The following is a 21,035-nucleotide window of genomic DNA, read 5'->3' on the forward strand; positions in this document are numbered from 1 at the left end:
TTGAAAAGAAGGGAAGGTTATTTATTAGGGTTGCCACTCTTCTTTCTTAAGACTAAAAAAAACTTTTCATGAGTGAAAAAGACATCACCGATTAATATATATACTCAATTAACCTGATCTCTTGCATACGCGCAGCATGAGAGCAGGTGCCATGATAGCAATCTCCCTTCTTTCCCACACAATGCGAAACGCCTGGTGTGAGAGAGGCCGGGGATGCTTTATCTAAAAAGGGGAGTGACCGCCTTAGTTGTCGTTCTTCTTGTTTTTGACAGGGCTCAGAAAAGATGTCCGAAAGGTCAGGAATTCAACAGGCGAAAACTGTGTCCTCGCTGTATCCCTGCGATAGCTGCTGCTGCGCCCATTAAATTTCATCCCGTGACGCCGCTGCGGGTGCAGCTCCTCCTTGCTGCGGCCTCGCGCGATGAGGGAGGCGCTCGGTCGCGGAGAGCGCGCCAGCCTCAGGGCCCGGCGGCAGCGGCGGCGGCAAAGGTCTTCCTCCTCCGACGCCGGTGGCCGGGCCGCTTTCCCCCTCAAGGTGACCGCGCCGAGTCCTCCCGCGCCGCAGAGGGCGCTGCCTCCCTCCGTGTGACTCGGGGCGTCTCTGGCTCGCAGCTTCTTGCTCGTCATCCGGGTGGCCGCGGCACAGACCGACTGGAGCCCCGCTTCTCCTCCTCCTCCGGCCGGGACAAGACGTAGCGGGCGAGGGCAGCCGGGCCTTGGGCCGGGCCCTGACTGAAGCAGCGGGCGGTGGGCAGCGGGGCTCGCGAGCCGCATGAGTGGATGGAGCCGGGCTCTGGGCTGCAGCGGCGGGGGCCGGGGCTCGGCGGCGGAGGCGGGCTGGGCTCGGCCGGCGGCTCCCCTGCGCTCTCGGGGCCTCAGGGCCGCCGCAGGAAGCAGCCGCCGCGCCCGGCCGACTTCAAGCTGCAGGTGATCATCATCGGCTCGCGGGGCGTCGGCAAGACCAGCCTGATGGAGCGCTTCACGGACGACACCTTCTGCGAGGCCTGCAAGTCCACCGTAGGTACGGTGAGGCCCGTCGGCGGGGCCGGGGGGGGGAGGGCGAGGAGAAGGGGACTTCCAGGGGGGCGTCGTGGGGAGGGTGGAGTGGGGCGTTACAAATCTTATTTTAAAAATTAGGGTTGCTCTTTAAGCTTGGGGCTTGGGTTCCTTGACCCACCCCATTTCCTCACCCGTTGGTTGTGAAGACGCCTCTTAAAACACCCGGGCCGCATCCATAACTTTGCGGTCCGTTTGAAAAACCTGTTTCCTTCGAAACTGCAAGCAGCGCTGTAGTAAGGTTGGGCTAGGAAATATAATGCTGCTATTGTTTGTTCAGGTGAAGCTCTCTCTATTTCTCTTATCCTTTAGGGATGAAGTGCTCTCTCCTTTCCTCTCGGGGCGGGGAGTGAATAGTCTTTTCCTGCCCATTACTGGGATGACAAAGATAAACTTGTATTAAAACTACCTCCAGTTATATTTGCCTGAGAAGGGGTACATTAATTTAGTGTACTTGTGTGTAGAGACTCAGGCACTGGGCACATTCTACTTGCGTTGCTGGTGTAAAGAGCCCGTTATCTTGCTAGAATGCTAAAGTGATGAGGGAGGAAGAAGTATCCCATCATCGGATTAATTTATTGCTAGTGGCTTCTCAGTTTGGGGAGTGCTTAATTATTAGAAAATGTTTATCTGTTTTCACTCATGACATTGCTGTTTTGTTGATCTGATGTGAGAGTCTTTGTTTATTACCCAGGATCTGCCCCTGACCCAGGGTGATAGGGGAGACTCTTCCCTTTCATTTGAGATGAAAGTAACTCTGATTATACAGTGTTACCTCATCTCTCCAACACCTTCTTAGTGTGGTAAACAAAAGCTAAATATATGACAGTAATAGCAAGATGGTCTCCTTCAGTGGTAACTGCATTGCTATTAGTCCACAAACAATCCTTCAGTTAGTTAGTTCAGCTACTTTTTATGGAAACTCTTGATAGTTATTATTTCACAGAATTGGCCCCAGTGTGAACACACCTATAAACTAGTGCAGTGTTTCCCAAAGTGTAGTATCCCCGGGGGCAGCAGTCAGGGATGATAGGAATGGTAGTCCCAACAACATCTAGGAACCCAAGGCTGACAGAGGCTGCTGTACACAGTACTGAGCTAGATAGAGAAATGGTCTAACCTTGTATAAGGCAGCTTCCTGGTCTACACTAACAAGCAGTGACTCTCCAGGGTTTCAGACAACAGACATTCCTAGCACTATCTGGATATATCGGGGATTAAACTTGGGACCTCCTGTGTGAAAAGCAAATGTTTTACTATTGAACTTGAGCTGTTCTCCTTGTGGAACATAAAATGTCTAATATGCTATAGCTGGACATCTAAGAGTTACAAAGGAACAACTTAAAAGTAGTTTCTTGGCTGTTAAGATGGCTGGTACAATCTTTATTAAATCATCTGCAAGGCTACTTAAATCCACCTGCATCCTTTATTAAGATTTATTGACCTACAGTGCTACAATCTTACAGCAGTTAAATCTCCTTGATTAGTGAGGCTATTCATTGTGTGAATGCTAATAGCAGGGAAGGGAACCTATGTCCCTAACTTTTGCTGGACTCCAGCTCCTATCAGTCCCAGCCAGCATAGCCAGCAAGAGCTTCAGGGCCACAAGTTCCCTATCCCTGGTTTATAGGGTTGTCCAGTGCCTTGAGTTCTAAAGAACCCCTGGTATTCTACTAAACTTATGACATTAATTGGTATTCTCCTTATCATTGTGGTGTAATGTTTTAATAGGGATAAGCAGAGCTTTAAGTTCATTTTCCAGCTCCTGCATGTTCTGTGCATATTACATTAAAGTTAACGTATGGCACTCTGGTTCTAAAATTCCTTTATGGGAGTTTTCTCTGTTCATGTTGTCAACCAAAGGAATATCTCTGTTTAATATAGGATTTGTTTGTAATTTAAACAACATTTAATTGCAATAAGATGTTGTAATTACTGTTTACTTACTATTCAGTTCTATGTATGTTTACTCCTTAGTAAGCCCTATTAGGTTCAATGGGAGTAATTTCTAGGTGAATACAGGATTGTAGTCTTGGTTACATATAATAGTAACTTACTAGCCACAACATGTGTGCTAATTTTAGAAACTGGAAGCAAGGATTGCAGAAGTCACTGCATGGTGACTGATAATCACAGAACAGGACATGGGACTTCTGGTTTGGGCTGTTAACCCAATTGTTTCTTAAAGCAGAAATGTGTAAGATATCCCCCAGAATCTGGAGTACAGCAATCACTCATTTCCCCTGTGCTCCTTGCTGGTATAAACCATGTTTCTGTAAATTTCTTATCGGATACACGTACATGGGTGTGTATTGTAGGATAAACCAGTGTAGGTGTTCTCCAAAGCAGCCATACCATGTAGAGAATTTAGAAAACATTTATAATGATTTTACAGAAACTCTGAAAGTACAACATATACTTAAAAACAGGGATAACTACCACTATATCTTAATTTTACGACATTTCTGAGTCACCTTACCACAACACTCAAAATGGCTTATAGACAAGAAATACACTTGTTCTGCTGGCTTTTTTCCATTCCCATTTCAATCAACTAAAAATAGCAAGTGGCTCACAAAAAAGCTAGCCAAACATTTATCTGAAACAAAAAGATCTTATAAAGAAGAGCGCCTCCTAACATCTTCAGGTGAAGCATTCCCTCTTCCTTGAAGTTCTGGGTGAGGTCAAAGACTATGCAGCAATTTTAATAACTAAGAAATTAGCTGTTTACCAAGTCAGAACCCAGGGCCACACTGACTCTTGACAATTATTTCTGATAAGGGTTCATGTTCAAAATCTAGGTTGGATAGAAAAGAAACATACAATTGTTTCTGAATAAGCAGGCAACCAATTCTTTAAGGCACCTTGCTTTAAGTGTATTATATACATATTGCACCATGGAAAGGACTGAACAGCCTTTATTCAAAATGGAGCAATCTGTGAGATTTAATAAAATGAAAAATGAACTAATGGGTAGAGCTAAGTTTAGTAGATGAGTGTTCGTTTGGTAATGAGAGAGATCAGCTGTCAAGCTGTAAACAGCTGAAATAGGATCGGAAGAGTCAAAACAAGTAGGCGTTTTTGATGTCATTTTAAGATTGGAACTTTACTTCTGACTCTGGACTATAAGCTTTTGCTCTGTGTTATATTTGAGATTGTGAGTGTGTTTGAGTTGTGAAAAATATAAGAGAGAAAGTTAAAAAGTTAGAGGATTTGAAATATTTCTCTTTTCTCTCTCCTTTCCTTACCACTTCCCAATTGACTAGCTTGGGACATAAAATTTAATGAATCCCCCCCCAAATGATATCAGTTTTAAATAACCTAATTTTCAAATGTAGTTTCTAAAATAAAAATGTTATGCAGAAGTAAATTTATTGTTTATTTATTTAATTTCTATACCACCCTTTATCTGAGGGTCACATGGTGGTTTACAGTATAAAAACGGAAAGTCATTGTGCTACGTGCAATGAAATGTGTATAATGGAAGCTGATATACCTATATACATACTTCACCAATGTCAGTGGCGTAGCAACCCCCTCCCGACAACCGGGGCGGAACTTTTTTAAATATTCCTTTAAGTAGAGGTTGGACAAGTTTAACTTCTCTAGCTATATCCCCACACTCGATAACAAGGCTGAAGCAAACAGAACTATTAAGATGCAATAACTGATGGGGATCCTTTTTTTAAAAAAATAGAACTTCTGGTGGTTCCTAGAAAATAATTGAATAATCAAAAAAAAACAACCCAACCTTTCCCCTTGTTGAAAATATTTTTGGTGGTAGCATACTAGATAAGTTCATGTGGAGTGCTTATAAGAAATATCTGTTCTTTGTCTCCCCCTTACCTCTTTAAGTGGTACAAGTCCACCTTCTTATGTTACTTAAATATGAACAGGTACTAAATTAAACTAAATCATACCTGTGTTGCTTTTACTGCTTATTCCTCCTTTTTTGTTTACTGTATTTTATTTATAGGTGTTGATTTTAAAATCAAAACAGTAGAGCTAAGAGGAAAGAAAATTAGATTACAAATCTGGTAAGTAAAAATAACAACCAAAACCAGCAGAATGTTTTAAAGTTTTGTGTTCTAGCATGGTTTTAATATGCTTGTCTAATATGATTAACTGTTATAAGACGACTTAGCTTTAATATACCTACTGCTCCTTTCCCTTTCCCTCACACAGCTATAGCAATAGGTATCAAATTCATAAGGTAATCTTTTTGGGGTGGAATCAAGTGATGTACCCTACAACTTTTATTTAAGCATCTTTATGTTGTTGTTCAGTTGATAAGGCTCCCAGAGCAGCTTATATAAGGTCAATGAGAAGAAGACAGTCTATTTTAATATTTTCAGTATGCATTTCCAACAAGAATCACCAGTGCGTTTTTGGCTGTTTCATTAAATAATTTCCTATACTTTTTATTAGCTTCACATACACCAATTTTTGTCTTTCGGCATGTCAAATCATTATACAATCTTAAAACTGGCATGTTACTTTAAAAGTGCTTAGGGCTGGGGAAGTCCGTGGCATTTGGAGATCGTGGTGCTTAAATACTTGATCCAGACATCACCAAAATTGAAATGAGGAAAATTGGGCTTTCTCTAAAGACCATTAGTGATACTAATGAAAAATATATGTATGAAAACAGGGTTATATATTGCTTTAAGATCCAATGAATGAGGGATAATTGTTCAGATGTAGTTTCTGTGCTGTTCATCCATGCTATAAAAGTATACATAGTAGTGTGCTGCAAATTGCTGTTGTGATAAAATAAACCACCTATGCTTAACAGTCCTAATCCTGTAAGATAGCTAATGGCTTTATCCTAGTGTATTAATAATACTTCATGCATTAAAGATAACTTACTAGATTTGCTAATAACTTGTAGTAGAAAAATTAGACTGTGGCTGTTCAGATGGCAACACTGATCTAATCTGATAGTATTTAACTCTTGCATAGATGCAGTAAATTCAGTTTACTAACTCCTCTTGGCAGGTCACCATCAGCTCTGTTTGTCGCACCATGTGTTTGTCTTGCTTCCATCTGAGTTATTTGCTGTTGCATCTTTCGTATCATCTGTTACCTAATATTTGAAAGTTACTGGCATGACTTCATTCCTCATCTGTGTCCCCATCTGGAATCCTATGGCCACAGAATGGTATTTGAGCCAGCATGATGTTTAGCCAGGGCCTACTGAAGCCGATACGAGGTAATGTAGTATTTCAATGTGCCAATATCTTTGGGTGTGAAAATAATCATTACTGCAACCTTCTTAGATTCAGTGTTTTTTTAAAAAAATTAAAATCCTGAAAAGACATCTGAAATTCTGCCCTAAGTAAAATAAGATCATCCTATTTATTTCAATGAGTGTTCGTCACATGTAACTATATACTTAGATGCCTAACAGGAGCCAGTTGTTCTGACATTGATTATTCTCCATAAATTGAGATTAATTTTAAAAAAAACCTGTCAAAAGGATGTTACTTAACAGATTATCACTCCATGGAGATTGTGTTGCATCAAAGATTTCCTACATTTTAAGTAAGCAAAAATATTTATTAAAGATGTTATTCCTACCAAGGAGTACTTTGTGCACTCTTATGCACCCAGAGCTTTTGCACACTATATTTGTTGAAGAAAGCAAATGAACACAGGTTGAACGTCTGTGCAATGGTCTGCTGCATCCAGTGGAATGAATGGGGAAACTCTTAGAGTCAGAGTGTTTCACACCTATATAAATATATTGAATTGGTTATTTGTAAGATTTTTTGAGTCAAGATAAATCTAGAGTTCAGTTCCTGATGAAAGGTTAAAGGAGTTGGGCATGTTTAGCCCAAAGAAGAGATTGCTGAGAAGTGACATGTTAGCCTTCTTCAAATATTTGAAGAGCTGTTACATAGATGATGGAGAAGAATTATTTTCTGTTGCTCCGGGGGGAGGACCCTAGGACTTGAACCAGTTAGTTCAGATTAGGAGAAATGGATTTTTTTTCAAATATTAGGAAGTACTTGCTGACAATACAAACAGTTTGACAGTGAAACAGGCTGCCTTGGAAGATAGCAAACTCTGCTTTCTTAGACTTTTTCAACAGAGGCTAAATACCCACATTTCTGGGGTGCTATGGTAATGAATTTCCCGCCTCAGTAGGGGAATGACTTTTGAAATCCCTTTCAGATGTAAAATGCCTATAAATTACATTATTGACAATTAAAATGTTGCTTTATTGGCTACTATACAAATGTAGCATAACGTTTATTCATTTTACTCTAATTTTAATTTTTGTTTGATCTCAGCATCTTTCATCAACAAACATTTGCCACTATAATAATCTCATTGTCTTCATCGCCCCCCCCCCCAAAACCCCAGGGAGTCATTGACCTATTTTAAATTAGTTGTTAGCATTGCCTAGCTTTTCTACGAACTTAAATCAGCTGTTGGGATCACGCAGAAGCTTTAAAAGAATCCATGCTGCCATGCTTATGTTCTCGTTGCTATAAAAACAAACGTGGCACTTCTACATCTTGAATATTTCTCAAATTGTTTCAGTTTTGATTAACTAATTGAACACTACTTGAAAAAATGAACTTGTATTTTTCTCTTCAGCATTTGGGAAATTCACAAATGTTGAATATAAGGTCCACTTCAAAGATGACCTTTCCCCATGCCATTGGAACTTATATAGGAAATGTTGTGGAATGTATATGTAGTATGAATTATTGTGTGCAAGTTTGCTTTTGTGCATGCATTATCCATGTAGGAAAATAATCCATTTGAAGTGGCCCTGTGTCTGTAGCTGGATGTCTAAAGTTTGGTGTTTCCTTTCCTGTTTCCCTTTGTCACAAAATACTGATGCCACAAAGTCTAGAGTTAAAGTGTGTGTTCAAGTGTTTTCATTTACATTTTAAGCATGCCCACATATTTTTAAAGCTTTTTGTGAGATATTCATTTCCCATGTCATTCCTTCAGGGTATATCTAGGAGTGAGATGTTCTTTGCTAAGTGTACATCAAGACAATGTGTCATTTACATTGGGAATGGTAGTGTTGGCATGCATGTTTCCCATGTTGACATCCTACATTCATGTTTTTCCTTCAATTTGAAGTGCTCAAGTGGAGTTCAGTGATTATTCCTTTTTGTACATGCAAATTGTGAAATATATATGAAAGTTTTAAGTGAAAAAATATTTCCAAAGATAAGTCTAAAATAAGAGTGGTTGCCCTCTGAAAAGGTGCTCTTGAAGTTGCACAATCCTCCAGAACAGGGCTCAGTGTATACAAAGAATGAATAATCTCCATACTTAGGAACTGAACTTAAGGGTTGGTTTGCTTTGTCACCTTGTTAGAAGGTTGGGTCTTGAGGAGGAGAAGACTTAGTTGCATATAACAGCCTCCTTCTTTCCATGTTCCTTATTGTGATGCGGGCTAGAAAAGTGTTACCGTGCAATTTTTAGACTCGCTGTGTTTGCAAGCCGAAGTGATACTTGGCATACAATACAAGCAAAGTGTCCATGAAACTTTACTGGTAGCCCAATGACCACACTAGATAAAACAATAAACATGTGAATGCATTTAAGAAGTCTATTTTTAAACTTGGGGTCGTGGGTTCAAGCACCATGTTGGGCAAAGATTCCTGCATTGCCAGGAATCTATTGCCAGGAATCTATTATTCTGCTGACAGGGTTCGTTAGGTGAATCCTGCCCACAGTGTTGCTGAGCTTTGACTCTAAGGAGATATATTTGGCACAAGGGGGGAAGCCTTCAGCACTTTGAACCCCTCTTAGGATGTGGAGAATAAATCAATTGTTATAGGCATGTCATGCCCATCTTGAAAGTTTTCTGAAGCTGCAGTAGCAAAATTATTTCCCAGATATGCTGAGAAGAAGGAACCAAGGAAAGGCAGTGTTAAGTGTGGAAGCTGTACCAACCCTGGCTTATCTCATTCCATCACTCTGGCCCCACTTGACCTTTCTATTTTATTTTTTATGTTACGTCCAGGTATAAGAGCCCACCTATATATTATCTATCACCTGTAGGATCCCTGCCACAGAAATCTAAGATACAGAAACTGTGATATTAAGTGGTGTATAAACTATTAAAACAAATTCATAAAAAATAGCCTGCTTTCCTTATCCCTTTTAGAACCAAATAATTCCTTTAGTCATATTTTACATACCTCTATACGCACGCGCACGCACGCACACACACACACAGAGAGCTGGGTTTAGGCATGGGATGAACAGACCAACAGACATATTTAAAGAGCAAACATATATATACTAATTTACTTTTTAATATAATAGGATTATTTGCCAGTTTAATATAAAATAGAGCTTTTATGTGCTTTGAAGTGCTTATCAACTTGCCTTAATTATCTTACTTAATCTAAATAAATATGCAGTTGCCTTTAATGTTCACCTAAAGTCTTCCCTCTGGTCAAGAGTCTCTTTACCCCCCGATACCTTACAGGCTTAACTGAGGACTTTACCCAGGGCCAGGGCCTTGCTACTTTTAGACAGCCTCCTACTAATGGACAATGTGGCTTCAGCTACTCTGGAGGAGTGATGCTGGAGTATGTCTCTTTCTTTTCCCTAAGACCTTCTCAGCTTTAGCCTTCAGCTCTGTGTCTTGGTTTCTTCTTAAATGGCCATGTGATGCCATAAGGATCTCCCAAGTTTCAGCACAGCTCTGGCTGCTTCCTCTGGCAGGGCAGATATTGCTCAGCACCATCCTCTCTTCATACTTGCTTTCAACCTCTTCTGAGACTCTTCCTCAGTCCCTCTCAAAACGGTGCTGTGCTTGCCCTTCCATTCTGTTCTGTCCTGTCAGAAACTGCTAATCAGTTACAAGTCTCTGCATCTCGTTGAACCAGTGTGTTCAATTGGAATATCTTCTAAATGACCTACCACAGCTTGACTTTCTAAATTTTAATGACCCTTATAAAAGCTGAGTTCTGCTAGTTGTCATAACAGAAAACCTCACAAGACACATCATCACCTCTTGAATACCAGCCTAGCTATTTCTTGGCAAGCTGCCATCTGAGATACACCTCCCCATCTCCTGAGCTCCAGTTAGAAGTTGCCAGCTTTTTCTCCTCATTCTGTTTGCTTACAAACTGAACAGTTTTTTAACAGAACATTCTTATATTTAAAATTCTCCACACTATGTTAATTTCTTCTCACTGTACCTCTGAGCCCTTTGTACTCAAAGCTACATCACATTGACCCTCTCCATGTCAGTTCATTCCAGTCATTCTCTGGTTCTGAGTGTGACAGAAATGGAAATGTTGTTGCATGAAAAAAATGAAGAACTGTCTGTTAAATATAAGCTTTTGCTAAGAAAGAATAGTATTTGCTTTTTGCCTAGTGCAGTTTTTTTCAGTTTGTGACCATCAGGTACTCTTAGAACTTCAAAGAACCAGAAAACATATTTAAGAATGCAGAAAGGAAACTTGTCACATGTAGGGCTGAAGATTGAATATGCAGTTATCCCAAGTGCATTTTGAAAAGTGCCTTACAGTGCATTTTTTCTGAGGTTAGCAAGATTGGGTCTGTAAATCATTTAGATTATACTTTACATATGAGAAACCATGTGCTCCATACAGTTGTGTGTTTACCTGTAACATTGCAAGCACTGATTTTAAAGTTGCTCAGACAGTGAGAGAGACAATGCTATGGTGTCTATTAGTGTTTTTAATTTAATGCATAGAGAGCAAATACAACATTGTTCTGTTAATACTGACAAACTTGAAAGAAGATGCAAGGTTTCTTTCTTTTAAATGAAGATCTGGCATAACTGCATTTGTTTAAATAAAGAACTTTAGGAGCAACTTTAATTCTTTCCTCTTAGTGTCAGTGACTAGGATTGCACGTCATGTTAAACCAAACCATGCTTAGTGTGGATGTGTGCCATCTGCCAGAGAGGAGATCCCAGCTGCTTTGCTCCTTCCTGATTGTTTTGCTTTTGTACTGAGCCAGTTTGGCTTAGCGTGTGATCCAAATCCAGGCTCATGGTTTGGCTCTCTCAGACAAGCTCCCAGCCATAAACCATAGGTCAAATCTTGGTTATAGCCTGGGGTTAGTCTGGAGAGATCTTAGCAATGAGTCTGGATTCGGACAACATGCTAAGCTAATCTATGCAGCAGAACAACTGGGGATCTCTTCTCTAGGAACCTGTTCATTTATGTTAAACCATGGTTTGTCTTCGTGTGACATACAAACCAGACCAATGCCGCTGCGGTAGACTTATCATTAATTTGTACATTGTAGCATTGCAGACAGAAGGGCTATGGAGTCTTTTTCAGCTAGCTGCTTCTGACAAACTTAAAATTGTGTGGTGAACAGAAAGGCAGTTATTATTTCTTTCTCTGCATGTTGTTGATAATCAAATTTTTCTGCTCCCTAGGCAGTCTGTTGTACTACTTTTATATAAATAAACTTTTAGAAGCTCATCCCTAATAATAATAATGAAAACATTTCAAAAATTTTGAGCAGTGTTTGAATTATAAACCCATGAACCCAGTGAGACTTAATTGTGAAAAAATGTTTGGGGTTGAGGTACAGTGGAACAGAAACATTTATTAGAATCATAGAATCTTAGAGTTGGAAGGGAGACAAGGGTCATCTGGTCCAACCCCCTGCAATGCAGAAATCTCAGCTAAAGAGGTGGCCATCCAACCTCTGCTTAAATACTTCCAAGGAAGGAGAGTCCACCACCTCATGTGGGAGTCCGTTCCACTGTTGAACATCTCTTACTGTTAGAAAGTTTTTTCCAAATGTTTAGTCAGCATCTTCTTTCTTGTAACTTGAAGCCATTGACTCAAGTCCTACTTTCAAGAGCAGGAGAAAACAAGCATGCTCCCTCTTCCATGTGGCAGCTCTTAAGATATTTGAAGATGGCTATAATATCTCCTCTCAATCTCCTCTTCTCCAGGCTAAACATACCCAGCTCCTTCAAGTGATCTTAGTTTCCAGACTCTTTGCTGCCTTCCTCTGCAGATGTTCTAGCTTGTCAACAACCTTCTTAAATTCAATGCATCTTTCTTCTTAATCATTGGTCTTATGAGCAAATGCAGCTGGTATGGTTGCTTCACTACCTTACACTGCCAAATGAAGGGATGTGGAAGTGATGTCACACTGGCTAATTTGCCCAGCTGGGAGCACCCTTTCTTTCTCCCCTCTCAGATGAGACAACTTGCCCCCACCATCAGAACTTAAGAGAGTTTTACTCATCTTATGTTCCTGTAATGTTTAATATCTTTTAACACAGCAATGTGTTTTATAAATAATGATTTAGGATCACATACTGTTGAAATTACTATGTTGTATGTGACTTGTCTGGCAGGCTCACAGTAAGTGTGGCTGCAGGATGTTGGGGTCTTGTCTTGGAAACTTAGTTTTGCCATACAGTGGTACCTCGGGTTAAGTACTTAATTCGTTTCGGAGGTCCGTTCTTAACCTGAAACTGTTCTTAACCTGAAGCACCACTTTAACTAATGGGGCCTCCTGCTGCCGCCACGCCACCAGAGCACGATTTCTGTTCTCATCCTGAAGCAAAGTTCTTAACCCGAGGTACTATTTATGAGTTAGTGGAGTCTGTAACCTGAAACATATGTAACCTGAAGCGTATGTAACCCAAGGTACCACTGTATATTTATGAGCAGTCTTGACAGACATCATGGATATATCCATGTGCATTGGGTTTAGTTTTTAAGACAAACAGTAAATGGCAGTAAATGACTTGATCCCATCCCAGTGATCATTACATTGTCCACATTCATGCATCATAGTAAACCATAGTTAATGGCTTACCATGAACACACAGGTAGCTCCCACTTTGCTCCTTCTCTAACACAAGTAGGAACAACAAACCAGAATCTATGGCTTAGCTTTCTGTCCAACATATGGATCGTGGTTTGTTGCACGCCATACAAGCCATGATGTTTAGCCAAGGTTTGTTCTTGTCTTATCAATCACAGTTTGTTTGAGCAAAGCAAGCCATGATCCCCTGTTTGGGGAATCATTAAGTATGGTTTACTTTGACATGTGAACAGAGCCATTGCATGCATGAATTATTTCACCCTTACAGTTGAATATACTTCCTAAAACTGTATGTGGTAAAAGTGGAAGTGCTGATAACTCTTTGCATGTTTCATTTGGAGTTCTTTAATCCTACCAAGAGCTATTTTTCTTCCTTGTGAGTTCATCTACTTTTCTTAGACAAAACCTCATAAAACTGGTGGTGGTTCTTATTTGTTTGGTGGAGTAAGATATAGATTCAGTATATGGACTTCCTTATTTGCAATGTCGGAGTTTGTAATTGCAGTTTGTGAAGTTATAAAATTGTTATACCAATATTTGCTCCTACTGCTTCTCAGGGACACAGCAGGTCAGGAAAGATTCAACAGCATTACCTCAGCTTATTACAGAAGTGCCAAGGGTATTATATTGGTGTATGATATCACGAAGAAGGAGACATTTGATGATTTGCCAAAATGGATGAAAATGATTGACAAGGTAAGCTTCTCTCAAAATAAGCAGTAGTGGTTTTGAAACTTACAGTAATAAAGTCAAATTGCATGATGGCAGTACACTCCAAAGAATTCATTATAGTAGATCTATGGCCACTTTTCTAAACTCATGAGTGTTGGTTAATTGCAGTGTAGAGGCAGCTTTGTGGTCTCTTATTCATTACATCACCACATAGCTCATCAAACCACCTCTGTGTTTCTGTGTGCTTTAGAGCTCTAGACCTAAACACCAATGGGTAGCACAAAACTGAAAATGTTAGCAGTGGGTGTGAGAGAGGGGGTGGCTTCTTGAACAAGGGTTACCACTAAATCAGCAGCTGTTTTTTCTGCCTAAGAATATATGAGAATTGAAACAAAAATGTTTGCCTCAGCTGTGCATTTGCCGTATAGGATACTATATACACCTTTATGACCTGGCCTTTTGACACTTGAGGTTTATATTTTTAGCACCAACCCTATTGTTGTGACTAAATTGTTGTCAACTGTGTTTTGTTTTGTTTTATTTTAAATTGCTGTGACTGACCCTGAGACTTTATGGTGAATCCTGCCAAATTTTTGAGTTGAAATTGCTGTATTCAGATACTAGAAACAATGTAAACCATTATGGTCACAGTGAAACATAAGGATTATATTCATTTCTATCATTATTCAGCAGTAATGCAGTGTTTGTTACAGGAGGTTGCACAGTCCAACAGTTCTCAAATAATCAAGAAGTTACTAAATTGTACTGGTACAGTGAAGCCTAAGCTAAGGGGGAAATGATCAAGACTGCCTTAACAAGTAGCTTAACAGCCTAGAACTGTTATGAATGTATTGACTGAAGAACTTCATTTGACCAATGTGAAATTTAAAATCAAAAGGCCTAAGCTAGTGGAAACATGCCATTTTATGCTTTGGTGTTTCTTCTTTCCACCCCCACCCCCCAGTATGCCTCAGAAGATGCTGAGCTACTACTGGTTGGAAATAAGTTAGACTGTGAAGTGGACAGAGAGATCAGTCGGCAACAGGGAGAAAAAGTAGGTGAAGGTGAAACAAAATTAACACACATTGATGAAAATAGAAAATTGCTTCTGTGGAAGTGTGAACGGTGCAGAACCTTAACATTACATACATTTTGATCTTAATTTTAGTGTTGGGTAACTTCATGCCTTGGAACTGTTTTACTATAATCTTAATTCATTTTCTTTAAAAGTTCAGAAGCACCACCACCTCTCCTGACTTTTTGGGGATTGCAGTGAGGAGGAAAGCATGGGAAAAATGCCTTCTGTTAACTTCTTTATCTTTAAACTGGCTTATCTTCCTATTTATCATAAGATCCAAGTCAGAATATTTAAATAAATTCTCAAACTTATTTTGCATTTGTTCATTGTTGTTTAATTTCATCCTAATGTACTAGTAAATAAACTGGATCATTTAAATTATTATGGAACTAAATATACTTTTGATCAAATGAAATTTCCTTGAGCCAGACTAAAAATGTCATGATTTCTTAATTTTTCCCATCAGTTTGCACAGCAGATAACTGGGATGCGGTTTTGTGAAGCTAGTGCCAAGGATAATTTTAATGTGGATGAAATATTTCTGAAACTGGTTGATGACATTCTAAAAAAGGTAAAATGCTTCCATACTATAAGTTAATGGGACTTAAAATGTTGACTGTTTAAAGTACTGTGTTAATGTTTCTTTGAATAAATTATGTTTCTAGAGTGCACCTTTTGGGCTATTTGCCACAACCAGTTTTTCAGCAGAATACTTTGCATTTCTTTCATACGTATGGTACTTAATACTCCTTTAAATGGGAATTGGTATCAGTGTAACAGCTCCAGTAATTCTTCTTGCTTCAATGAGGGAATGAGGTTGTATAGTTTGATTTTAGCTTGATGGGCTGTTTTGTTTCGTTGCTGTGAGGCCAGGAGTAAAGGACAGAATTTCATGCTACTGACCAATAAGGTCACCAAAATGTAGCAGGCACAAACCAGATAAAATCTGATGCCTTTAAGTTCCATCAGTAATGATAGTTTGTTAATAGGAAAAGTTGATACTTGATTTAGCAGAGCTATATGTGTTAAAAATGAATGATGGAGCTTTATGGGTATTATTTACCCTATTAAAGTAATTAACGATGAATATTATGCCAGGATCTGAATTTAGGTCACGTAATTCAGATTAGGTGGCAATGCTTATATTTCTAGGCTATACCATTGGACTGTGTTAGACTCTATAACATTCTGTGCAGGACATTGCTTACAACAGGATTTTTTCCCCATTTTAAGATGCCTTTGGATATTATAAGAAACGAATTGTCCAACAGTATCCTGTCCCTACAACCAGAGCCAGAAATTCCACCAGAACTGCCGCCTCCAAGACCTCATGTCCGTTGTTGCTGACCGGCTGCTTCATCCAGTGTTCAAATGATAAGTGGGAGGAGGGAAAGGTGGGGGGGGCAGGAAGCACCTGTCTGCCTCTGCACTTACAATCATGTGGCAGTTCCTTGTTGCACTTTGATTCAGAGTCAGAGCTATACACTAATTTGTAAATATGCAAGCCTGGGTAGGATTCAGCTGTAGCTGGTTAAGTATTGCCCTTCCCACAAGTGGTTTTTCACTCCTCTTTCCCAGTGCTATAAATATTGTACATTTGGCTGGGAAACGCAGCACTCCCAAACCTAGGATGTAAGAAATTAAATCCATACTTCACTTATTCTGAACATAAATGTTGTAATGGTCCCTTGATATAAACAGAATCTCTCCTAGTATATGGTGCTTTGCTAGCTTTTTCTAAGATAATTTTTAAATTTTTGACTTTCTAAGGCTTTCTTAAAAGGCATTGTTTCCCACTTACAAATTCAAAATAAAAGTGTTTACTGTAGCATCTTAAAATGACTGACAGCACAATCCTGTATATGATTGCTCAGAAGTGAGACCCACTGTGTTTAAGAGGGCTCACTCCCAGGTAAGTATGCCTAGGATTGTAGCCAGAGAATGAAATTTGCCAAATATTGGTGCTATACACAAACCATTCATTTCAATGGGGCTTGTATATGTGGTTCTATGCAAGCATCGTTGAAATGAATGGATCGTATAGCAGCAGGATTCAGTGCATTGAGCCCCGAACACACAATTGACATTTCTGGCAATTCTTTATTATTTATTATTTTTAATGCTAGGTCATTTGTGTGTGTGTGTGTATGTGTGTGCGCACGGAGGCACTATATTCTGTGCAGTTTATAAAGAATGAATTGCCAACTTGCACAGTTAGTTTCCTCAAATATAAATTAGCTAGCAATCGGATTCTGTAAGATACAAAAAACAGAGATATATTTGAAACCTAAAATAGATATATATATAAGGCATTGCTGCTGTCCTAGACACATTCTTTTTTAAAATCATTTTTAGGACAAGACATTTCCTGTCTCATATATATGTATTTGTCTGAACAAATTGGGGAGACATCTTTGTTACAATATACTCTTTTCTAATAGGTGAGCTTATTCCCATCAAATATGCTGTACTAAAGGATTTTTTTTAGTCTGAATCAGTTTGTGAACCATATCTTTCTGGTATATCTTTTATTAAAACTGCACTGTATAGATTAGCTGTGGTAAACCAGTAGCTACATATTGGAATAACTTGATGTGTCCTAAATGTTGTTGTGGTATTGAAAAGCATTGTCGTTCTAAACTAATGATGTGCCAATAAAATTTTGTATTTATGAATGACAATGGAACTGCATCTCTTATTAGAATGCCAAAAATCAAATGTTGGCCAAAAAGGACCATTTTAGGAGAAAAATTTTTTAAGTGACTTTCTAGTTTATAAAAACAGGACTGGATGTGTTGACTTTTAGCTTAATCCTAAGCATGTTTATTAGAAAGCAAAAGTTGCTTCCAGTAAATGATTAGGACTGTAGCCCCAGTCAAACGGGCATCCTACATTGCCAGTAAGACTTGCTTATTGAAAGTGTCTCAGCAGGCTGTAGCAAAACTAGTGATGACTCATGGAACATAAAATAAGAGTTACTGGCTCTCAAACTCCAAATTGCCTCCTCTTTATTTTTCAGTGCCTAAGCCTCTGTTCTACAGTGGTGCCCCGCAAGACGAATGCCTCGCAAGACGAAAGGGTTTTCCGTTTTTCGGTGCGCTTCGCAAGACGAATACGACTTGCGAGTCTTGCGATTTTTTTCGCTCCCCCCCCTTTTTCTAAGCCGCTAAGCCTTTAATAGCCGCCAAACCGCTAAGCCGCTAATAGGGTTGCTTCGCAAGACGAAAAAACCGCTAGACGAAGAGACTCGCGGAACGGATTATTTTCGTCTTGCGAGGCACCACTGTATATACTAAGCAATTAGTCTGACCAGCAGTGTGTTCCACTGGCTTTCCTGGCATTTTGACCTCAGGTTTCAGGGAGGAACTAAGAATGTTAAATAATTGGTTGCAGTTAAATATATGATATTTCTACTGATCTTGGTATACCTCTTTGGATCATTTTAGTTCCAACTAATAAAAGATGCACAATTGAAATGTATACTTATTTCTGCTACCACAACGTGCCTATACAAATGTCATTCTTCTCACACAAAATATCATAGAGTACTGACTAGGCGAAGTTTGCCATTTTTGTAGCACTGGTAGGGCTTGTAATAATGCTGTGGGCAATAACAGTGGAAAGGAACCTATGGGACAGTAAGTTTAAACTTGACAAATATTTAGGTGATTTTCCTGTATTTAAAAGTCTGTTTTTTGCTTTCAGTTCTTGAATAAAAATGTAAGAAAACAAGTGTAGATAAATGCTTATATCTTATCAGGAACTTGTACATCCAAGCAAGGAGTTTGTTGATCTATTATTATTGGTTTTAGGTTACTTGAAATGACTTTGAAAGAACTTGAGGGGGGGAATGACCTGATTTCCACTGAAGTTACATTTTCTCCTACTTATGTCAGTTTGTGTCTTCTGACATAGTCATTATAAAAAGTGACTTATGTGCAAGCCTGATCACACAGCCCTTTGTTTATACATAGAAATTTCCCTATAGCTATAGATACTCAATGAATATTGCCATTTTCTCCAGTTTATGTTAATTTCCTGTCCTAAAGAGGAAAAGGATATCACCTCCCAAGTGACAGCACAATCCTCATAATAATACTAATAATGCATGTCTGCTTAGGAATAAGCCTAACTGAGTTTGATTGGATTTTCTCCTAGATAAGTACATATAAGATTGCAACTTATAGGACCTATATTTACAATAGCTGAAACAAAATCTTCAAAAACCAACCATGGTGATTCCAGTATGAAGAGCAATGCTTTCTTTCACAGTCATTCTTGCCCAGAATTAGAAATAGTGTTACACTAGATTACTGTATACCAAAATGCATCTATTCCACATTCCAGAAATACTAGGAACACAAGATACTTACTAAGTAGTGGGCAATACAACTCCAAATAGAACTTTCTTTTATCCAAGTTGCATCCTACTAATATAATTGTTTGTATTGCAGTTTTTGTAAAAGCAGCCCAATCTTAAGTGTTCCTTGTCTAGCAAATTTCATTTGTGGTAGCTGAGTGCTTTCCCTTCCTTAACTAGGTGTTAATTGTACCTTGGAATAACCTAATTTGGCAGGAGAACTTCAATGTGGAAGGGATTGGCCACTGGGTTTGGTAGGGCACACATAATTATTACCTAATGTTATGTCTGAGGGAATTTAGGTGTGCCACCTACAGAAAGGAGGTGGAGCCTGCCATTTCAAGAGATTTGTGTGATTGCTAGTAACTGGTCATGTGGGACAGTTATTATCAATAACAAACATAAAAATAGTTCCAGCACTTCAATTTCTTTTCTAAATTATTACCTATCTTTTCGCAAAATACATTGCTGTGAAATGCTTCAAAGTTTGTGTTAGATCTCCCAATGCTGCTACAGCTTAGTTTTGGCTGCTTCTCACAATATTGAACACACATGGAGGGAGGTAGCTTAATTTGTATACTAAGTTTGCTATTTCATTTCCAATACTTTTTGAGGATGCTAAAAATTAACCATGTATTGTGGCCTGCTGGATGTATGCAAACATTCTTGTTTTTGCAGTTCCAGGAAACAAAAGAGGCTTATCATACCTCTACATGGCTATGTTCGGCATAGTGGGTAGTCAGATGTGAGTCACTTGCAAAAAAACTAACGGTGTCTGGACATCTGACAAAAGAATGGCTATTCTCTGCTGGATTTTTTGTCACTTTGAAACCTGATATTTCTTAAATCAAAGCTGTAATCGTGAAATACGTAAAAGTGCTGAAAAGTTGGTAGTAGGTTATTAGATTCAGTTGCTATATATCATGATAAGGTTTTAGGAAAAGCCTTGGATATAATGTGCAGTAACAGGCAAGTGCCATTAGGTGTCACTGGTGTACTTCATATAAATATATATTCATCAGAAGTGAAATACAAGCTTTCTTAAACACATTTTGGCTTCTCCACAAGGGAGAGATGTTGGTTCAGAACAGAGGCACACAAACACATACATTAAACTTTGTGGAAATATGCAATATATAGTATCTTCAATAAGAAAACAATACATAACAATATAGAATACCTTTTTCAAACCCTAAACCAGGGCAAAATAGCAAAGTTAAGTGTATGAAGTCAAGGTCAAAGTGAAGTGTTGTCTTCAGCTTGCCTGTCTTCCGTCACCCATGGTGAAAGCTGTACCTCTTTGAAGATGGAATGTCACTGGACTGGGAGGTAAGTAAGCAAAGTATAGCAGGATACTGGGACAGTTGCTCACTATGTCAGGAAACCTGTCCTTGGAGCCTGCCTGGAACAGACCAGACATGCCTCCCCTAAGCTATGCCTCCATAGGTGCAATGATTTTCAAATATGTTCAGGCTTCTTCATTGATGGAGTTTCCAAAAAGCAAATTTCTACAAGGGCGTGGGGGAAGAGAAGTTATTTACATACAGGGAGCTGATTGGCCTTAAGAGGTTGTGAACAGAAGGGTGAACTTGAAGATATGTAGGACTCAAAACTGTTTAGGGTGTTATAGGTTGAAATTGGTGTTGTGGATTTTGCCTCAAAGGCACTGGAGGATATGATGCAGACACTGGAGTACTTGATTAATGTGTTCTTGGTGAAAAGCCATTATCAGTAGAGGACAATATTTGCCAACCATTCCGTGCCTGGAAGAAGCTCCAGAAGACACCACATTGCAGACATGATGGCTTCAGCAGCACTGGATTTAGTTCCCCCTCACAGAGCACTGAGCTGAGGGGGTGCAAAATTTAGAAGATCCATTCGGGGGCACGCCAAATTTTGGCCTTGCACAAGGCGCCGTATGATGAAAGATTACCAATGTCTGCCCCTGATACTACTACAACATGGTCCTTCATTTAAAAAAAAAAAAAAGTGGGAGGAAGGGACTTGTCTATTTGGTGCTTACTGTGGCAGCATCCTACTAATATAAACCAG

General features: G+C 39.2%; 1 protein-coding gene and 1 long non-coding RNA gene across 2 annotated transcripts in view; one reads left to right on the plus strand and one right to left on the minus strand.

The window, feature by feature from the left end:
• LOC310714005 overlaps positions 1-21,035 on the minus strand; it is a 206,989-nt gene that overhangs the window by 3,517 nt on the left and 182,437 nt on the right. The window lies entirely within an intron of this gene.
• On the plus strand, positions 540-18,355 carry RAB12 (RAB12, member RAS oncogene family). The gene is made up of 6 exons (XM_083518835.1): positions 540-1,021; positions 5,033-5,093; positions 13,431-13,569; positions 14,510-14,599; positions 15,090-15,194; positions 15,857-18,355. The coding sequence occupies exons 1-6, from the start codon at positions 781-783 to the stop codon at positions 15,968-15,970; spliced, it is 750 nt and encodes a 249-aa protein (XP_083374961.1). The 5' UTR covers positions 540-780; the 3' UTR covers positions 15,971-18,355.

This window comes from Podarcis liolepis (assembly GCF_965112155.1).
Source record: "Podarcis liolepis genome assembly, chromosome: 8".
NCBI lineage: Eukaryota > Metazoa > Chordata > Lepidosauria > Squamata > Lacertidae > Podarcis > Podarcis liolepis.